General features: G+C 40.4%; 1 protein-coding gene across 1 annotated transcript; it reads left to right on the forward strand.

The window, feature by feature from the left end:
- The first annotated feature begins 495 nt into the window (after positions 1-495).
- On the forward strand, positions 496-2,929 carry LOC128625070 (transmembrane protein 100). The gene has a single exon (XM_053653124.1). It carries the CDS (start codon positions 1,046-1,048, stop codon positions 1,430-1,432), a length of 387 nt encoding a protein of 128 aa, XP_053509099.1. The 5' UTR covers positions 496-1,045; the 3' UTR covers positions 1,433-2,929.
- Positions 2,930-8,007: the final 5,078 nt, after the last annotated feature.

Below are 8,007 nucleotides of genomic sequence, written 5' to 3' on the forward strand. Positions count from 1 at the left end.
GGTAGTCTAGTTGTGACCTTTGAATGAAACATCGAATATAGAGCGTTATAATTGTCTGATATGGCAAGCTTCACTATCACGACTTCTCGCTCTAACATCATGCCCTCTCGCCAATCCCATAGCTGAGATTTGTGTCTCTGAATTGATTTTCTCGTCTCTGGGGGTAAAAAAAAAAAACCCTCAGTATCCAGATCGGGTAGAAACTCCACATGGATGTCCATACGAAGCCATTTTTCCAAGCATTTGACAACCTGCCTTTGTGTTCTGCTGCGTGGGTGGGTGAGGGTGTGTGGGCGCACACAGGAGTGTGTGTGTGTGTGTGTGTGTGTGTGTGTGTGTGTGTGTGTGTGTGTGTGTATGGAAGGTTTAATCAGTCACAGAGGGAGCATGCAGAGCTCAGCTGTGCTCTCACATGGAATTCCCTCTGTTTGATCACAGATAAAAATGGAAATTTGTTTGGGATTGTAGGATTTGACACAATATTCTTGTGTCTTTAATGCCATCACATGCTCATATGATCTGTTCCTTTTGGGATGTATTTGTTATGCCGTTTCCTGTAGGAAGGACGGCTGCAGGGAACCCTGAAAAAGCAAGAGTGAGACAGCATTTGAATGGTTAACTCCCACCCTCTCTTCTTCTTTCCAGCTCTTCTTTTTATCCCCATTCCTCTGCTCTTGTATTCAATGTCACACTGTGGCTTCAGCCAATCACTGCCACTGTCCAGCCCCTTCACTGCTTCCTTACTCCACCCCCTGCCTTTGGCACATTATATACCCACACGCAGTCCAGCTGGGAGAGTGTTCAACATGCTGCTGCTGATTCACAGTGCAGACTATTATAACACTGCACAGCAGAGGAAGAGAGGAGGACTGCGCGGGGACTTCGGATGTTTTGTTGCTGGCCATGCTCCTTTTGCACGTAGTTTCACATCGGACTGTTTAGATCTAGGCTTCATCTCTTCTCAAGCCAGTACTGGATTCGGAGTACAGTAGAGGAAGTTTCTACCTGGCTTCCAATAGCCTCACTGGCTTCTAATTTTTTTAAAATGGGCTGTACCACAGGGCACCTGGCATGCCAGCCCCAGCCTTCTTCAAACACCAACCAGGAGGGACAGACTCCGGAGGGGGCAGCCAAAGTCCCAGAGGTCCTGTCTTCTTTAGAGAGGCTTTCTCAGGCCACAGGGGGCATGGAAAAATCTTGGTATCGCTGCATCTTCCCCTTTGGAATCATCTCACTGGTAATTGGTATAGCTGGCACAAGCGTGACCTACACCTACAACGACCTCCCACAGACCAAGGTGGTCTCGGTGGTCTTGCTGATTGTCGGGCTGGTCCTGATGGTAATGGCTACTGCCTGTTGGACAACACATAAGAAGAAACGCAGGAAAAAGAAAGCAGGAGGCCCCTTTACCACTGAACCGTGTCCCCTGTGAGGAGAGACTAGAAGGACGAAGACGCTTTTGATTGAGAACACAGGGAGTTGTGATGCCACCTTGCCTTTTGTTTAGCATTTCTTTTTGCCAAACTTCGGTCCATGTATTCACTCAGGTAGCAGCAGTGTGAACATGGAAATAGGACAGATGGACAATGTGTTCAGGACACCCCCAGGGAGCCATGCAACCCAGTGGACAAGTATGAGGGTTCGCACATGGTTTATTGCCACTCAGCAAGTGTCTAGTGTCAAAACAACTCCAGAGCCACATGCACATTTAAGACACTTAACGCTTGGGCCGTAACACCGAGCCACTGCTGAAGTCAGTGCTGCCGTCAACACAGCCGTCAGTCCCCTGCAGTCCTGCCATTGGGGTCAAATGTCTCTCCAAGGCTAGCAAAGAAGTGATCCAGAGAAGGCAACCAGACACCGCGACGAAAAGCAGAGCTGCAACCCCATAATCGTTGCACGTCATTCCCCTGTCTGTGACACTACAGCAATGTGTGAGCTTTTTACGCAATGGGAGAGTGGAACCTGAGCTGAGCCTCAACTAGTCCTTACTGGCGAGAGATGGCATGAGCAGGAAACATTGTGTGTGTGTGTGTGCAGCCAGGAAGATTAAGAACAAGCATGCTGCATGCTATTCCACTTCCACTTCTCTGTCAGAGTTTTACAATGTCAGGCTGGGTGCAGTGTTCACATATAGAGCAGTGACCACGTTCCTGGAAGCCTATCTTCTTACTGAATTCAGTTCCTGTCTGCGATCGATCGAGCTGAACTGACTAGGCAAGTAGATTGATTATCTGTAGCACGTGTGTTGCATTAGAGTTGGAACTGAATTCTATAGGAAGGTGTGCTCCTAGGTCTACCCAAAGCAGAATAGGTGAGGATTAATCTATAGGATTTCTGGTATTCTCACCATTTGTCTAAACCTCTGTTTTCTTCACTGTAAGTCTGTGCCTCGAATCATCTGAGGAAATATACAAGGAAAAAAACCAAAGCCCTTTTTGTTTTGGGTTAGTTGGTGAAAATCTTGCCTTCAGAGATAAGACTTCATTTCTCTGCTTCACAGAGAATGATATTACTAAAGGAGAAAAAACACAAAAGGACACCAGATGTCAAGACTTGCATCCAGAGTTTACTTCACTCCTGTGCCTTGAGCAAGTGGGACTCAAGTGGCGTACAGTACCTTCTCAACACCGTTCTCTTTGGCCTTTGCTCTTCATAAACCTATTGGCCAACAGCAGCTTTTCCATTCAAGCTAATCCTGATTCTCATGTCATTTCTGTCTTAAGGGGTTACTTTCCATCAGTCCCGTCTGCTGCCCTTCTCTTTCACGCCCTGCTCATAAACCCCCCATTGCTCCAGTTCCATAAACTGCCATCATTCTAGCATTTCACATCCATCCCCATGGCAGAAATACCAATTATTACACCGTGTCTGGAATTCTCTCCATTTGAAGAAAGACCTTCACCCAGGTTGGTAGATAAATACCAAATTAATGAACTCAACAGGTTTAAAATATATATATATATATATATATATATATATATATATATAATATATATATATAATTATTATTATTATTATTATTATTATGTTGGCTTTCCATCACTATTTATTGTATTTCACTTGGATGAATGAATTGGTTTGTGAAATATTGTGAGTGTTGTTCAATTGTTAAGCTCTGGTTGTATACTGAGAAACCTGTTTATTCATTATGATTGGTAGAGAAAGTATTCAAGACAAGAATGTTTTTCTGTGATTAAAAAAAAGTGAATAATTTATTATTCAGGATGAAACCGATCCCATGAGTTTATTTAGTTTATTTGACAAGTAAGAACCTCCTGGCCCATTCAGCTAGAGAAAAGATTCCAAGGAGAAAAAGGACACCAATTTAGCATCAATGAAGAGAAACAGAACATAGGCAGGATATACTTGAGAAGACAGTTGTTGAAGAATATCCGTTCAACAGGCTTAAGTCAGATTTTGTACAGTGGGAATTCCCTTGAGTGTCTCCATGAAACTAATGACGAATTGCAGTTGCAGTCATAAACGTTCTTTAACACTGTCATTTACAGAACAAATAGATTTTTTAAATTCTTTTTTTATTATTAATGATGTATTTCAAGAATGTCAATATCTAAATGCTTACTGAAAGGTCTTTCTGTGAACCAAGATTAATTGGCAAATAATTCCTCCCTTTCTTTTTGAAAAGGAAAGGTGTGCCTTGTAAAAGACATTGGGAAAAACAATATGCTCTGATGGTGTTTTCAACAATACAGAATGCTGTTGCTGCAGGCTGTAGTGCATCTCAGTTCATTCGAACACTGCTTAAGTGAAAGGAATTGTAGGGACCAGGTGCAGTAGTCATTGGCATAACTGATCATTTTGAAGAAATTATATAGACCAGTAAATTAGGGGGAAGTGTTTACAAAGCAACAGCTGTGGTATGAAATTTAGGGATGAGCGTGAATTAAGCAGTCATAAGAGCATTATCTTAAAACGTAGCTTGATGGCTGCCTAATTATGACTGAAAGATTGAGGGCCTTATGAGTAGTTGATATTAGTCTAACAATCTCTTCTATCTGTGCTATGGGAGATGACGCAGAGTAGCTGCCAGACAGTAAACGTGACATGGTGATCTTTTCCTGTGTGTAAAGTGCTCTGTTAAGTGTGGAATTATCAGCTGTGCGAAAGGCTATTCCACTCGGGCCATAACTTGGCTTACATACTCCACAGGCAGGCAAGGTGAGATAAAAAAAGATAGAGGGGAATACACAGCTGCAGAGAGCTGAGCAATTTCATTGAGGAAAAAAACAGTGTGGAAGGAAACTGCTGCGTGCTTGGAATGCAGAAATATTAGTCGTCAAGCATCTATATGTATCTCTCCCTCTCTCTGGTTCTATCTCTGTCTCTTGATATGCAGCCGCCCACTCGTGCCCTACACATACCCCAGCCGTATATTAGTTCATTCAGCTATGGCTTTGCAAATGCACTCTTGCGCTGTATATTCATACCAGCGGCCATGATGCCAAGTTATTAATGACCGTTTTGTTTTCAAACCCTGCTTTAGTACAATGAGGAAAGTGAGTGTTGTGTATGACATGGTTATTCTGCTGCTTTTTTTGGGGGAAAAAAGAAAATCTACCTCTTTGTCTTTGGGGGTATACTTTATTGGATTGGCCTGTGATCTGTAATGTATTTAGCTATGTAAATACCAACTTATATATATTTATATATTTATACTCGTATTTAAACACATTTTGAAATTGTATTAAAGAAATGTCAATAGAGATGGGCCTTTTTTTTTTATTAGGATGCTATAAATAAAAAGTATGAAATGTGGTTTATTCATTTATTGTTAATTAAATCATTTAACCTTTAAATGATGCGTTTCTCAAGCATTTGTGCATACATCAGGTACAATCACCAATAATGATGTAAAACTATCAATACATTTGGAGTTTGCATGTCCTTCCTGTGGTGCGGTGGTTTCCTCCGAGTACTCCGGTTTCCTCCCCCGGTCCATAGACATGCATGGTAGGCTGATTGGCATGTCCAAAGTGTCCGTAGTGTATGAATGTGTATGTGAGTGTGCCCTGTGATGGATTGACACCCCGTCCAGGGTGTACCCTGCCTTGTGCCCCATGCTCCCTGGGATAGGCTCCAGGTTCCCCGCCACCCTGTAAAATAAGCGGTATAGAGGATGGATGAATTCATTCATTCATTCATTCATTTTCAGTAACCACCTCATCCTGGGCAAGGTCATGCAAGGCATGGATACATCCTGGATGGGACAGCAGACCAATTCAAGGCACCACACATGCAAACCCATTCACAATGAAGCGCAGTTTAGGATAGCCAGTCTATCTTGTTTTTTAGGAAGTGGGAGGAAACCGGACAAGCGCATAGGAAATCCACATAGACACAGCAAGAACACGTGAAACTCCCCACAGACAGTAATCTGGGTTCAGGCTTGAAGTGGGGACCCTGTAGCTATGAGGTGGCAATGAGATGATATAGACAATTACAAAATAATATTTTGTTGAATTTTTATACTTTGTCATCTATTGTAAGCTATGTAATGCAGACTGTAGTACAAACTATAGGCAATATTTTGCCTATAGTTTGATTATATTAAACACACTGTGAGCTACATATTACTCAACATTATTCCTATTCCTATGTCCAATGTTCCCTGTCAATGTTAATGAGTTATATAACAAAAATGTACATCGTTTCTACGTTTTGTATTTTGGTATTGGTAACTTGCTTTTGAAAAAAAAAAAAAAACTGAAAAATTCTAATTCCAATACTAGGGAAATAGGATCTTAACTAAAAAAAACGAGTTCCAAAAAAAAAAAAAAAGGACCTGTGGTATACATTTAAGTTTTTTTATTATTATTATTTTATCTTAAATAACTTTTAAGAACAGTTCAGGAAAGGCACGTTGTACATGTGTAATACTCTCACCCTTCTGCTTTATGAAGGCCTGAGCTAAAAATACCTGTTGAGGAACCATGTGAGGTAGAGAGTAAGAGATCAAAACCTGAAAAAAACCTGGGTTTGTTTGAGGATTGTTGTTGTGTATACTGTGTATAACTATGCATGTGATGGCACACAAAAGGTTCTGATAACATTGTGAGGTTAGGACATATCGAAAACTCAATACCTCAAAATTAAATACCAAAATATATTTAGTAACAACAATAATAATTATAATAACAATATATTTTTTTCTTTTACCACTGTTTGTGTTCATTGACTACAATACATTGTGTTACTTTATGACCATCTCTTTTCACTTCCTCTTTCTCAAGCTCACTCCATGATGCCAGTCTTTCAACTTCTCGTCCACAAACACCATCCTGGGTTTCACCAGGATCATGTGAGGTGTTATATATGCAGGGTTGGGAGGGTTACTTTAAAAATGTATTCTGTGACAGTTACAAATTACTTCATAAAAAATGTCATCAGTAACGTAATCCAAGTATCACAATAGTAATGTAATCTGATTATTTTTGGATTACTTCAAGGTCACATATGCAAATAAAGTCAAGAGAAAATTGTTTAAAATCTAAAATACTTTTATTTAGATCTTATTTTAAGCTGAAAACATGTTCAATGTTTGGATTTGTTTTAAGAAAATAAATAAATAAATAAAAGATCACTGTCCCTGATGCAGGTAACATTACATCACAAAAGCTAGGGTGACCATATTCTGGTTTTCCAAAAAGAGGACCCCTTTTTGTGTGTGTGTGGGTCTTAATAGCGTTCAAAACAGTGTTACTATAAATGCAGATTTTAATACACTGAAAAAGACACTATTAGCATCATATAAATATATATACATTCCTACATTCTTTTGAATGTCCACGGAATAAAATATCAGATGCCATGAATGTACCTTCTGCCATCATTCACACATTTGAATGACCACGTAATACGTAGCCTGACTGAGAAATTAAAAATGACCTTATACAGCCATGGGCATTGTTTTGACTCAGGACTGCTGTCATTTGCTGCTGTTGTCAAGGTGTTTGATGCCGTACACAACAGCGTTTCCCTTCACGCCTTCAACGACTGAGAGGTAGAAATTTGGACAATAGTTGCTGCAAGCTTTTTATAATCAACCAATTGGTGTGCGAGAGGCGGGAATTACAGAGAGGGGTTAAAGCAATGCAAATATGCCCACACATGATGCAGTGTTAGACCATAAACACATCATAATGAAACTAAAGCCTAATTTTCTCAAATATAGGAATCCCGGCCCGGATGCTTTTTTAAGGTCTGAAATAGAGGACATGTCCGGGAAAAAGAGGACATATGGTCTCCCTAACAAAAGCATTTCAGAGAACAATGTGTGTTAATTTCTACCAAATTAACTTTGCACAATATTTATTTGCGCATGCACCAGGAGGTTGCTCATGTGAGTCACGACTGGCAAGATAGAACCAGAACTATAAATCAAGCAGCTGTGTATATTGTTTCATGTCAAAAGATAAATTTCTTTGGTTTTAAATGAAAAGAAAAAAGAATCCTTATAGTATTCCTTTTTTTGTTTTGTTTTGTTTTTTTTTTACAAAATGTACCTGTAATCTGATTCATTTGTTTTTTTGACGCAACTGTAACAGATTAAAGTCACCATTGTTTTGTATCTTGATTACGTAATGCCGTTACATGTATTCCGTTACTCCCCAAGTCTGTGACCAGATTATCAGTTAACAATTTTTCAATCTCCTAACTCTCCTTCACCTGCTCTAATTTATTTGAACGTTGCATGAACATTCACACTGTCTTCCCACGCTTCCTAACAGAGAAAAGTAAAATGACGAATGAAGCCCAGTGGCTGGGTAGCGTGTGAGCGTTTGGACAGGAAGCAGGTTGATTCAGGGAAAAGGGGAAAAGGTGAGCGCAGGGCAGATGAGGAAGCTTTGGATTTGGGAGGGTCTGTGCAGATTACAGGAATTCTGGCCCAACGACCTTTTCCTCGCTCTCCACCCAGTCTTGGCTTGGCAAGCATGACATCTTTTTCCTGACTTCACACTCACGTGTTTTAGTGGTCATTAAAAA

This window comes from Ictalurus furcatus, chromosome 2 (genome assembly GCF_023375685.1).
Source record: "Ictalurus furcatus strain D&B chromosome 2, Billie_1.0, whole genome shotgun sequence".
NCBI classification, from domain to species: domain Eukaryota; kingdom Metazoa; phylum Chordata; class Actinopteri; order Siluriformes; family Ictaluridae; genus Ictalurus; species Ictalurus furcatus.

Coding starts and splice junctions, on each gene's coding strand:
- LOC128625070 (XM_053653124.1), top strand. CDS start 1,046: ATGGGCTGTACCACAGGGCACCTGGCATGCCAGCCCCAGCCTTCTTCA.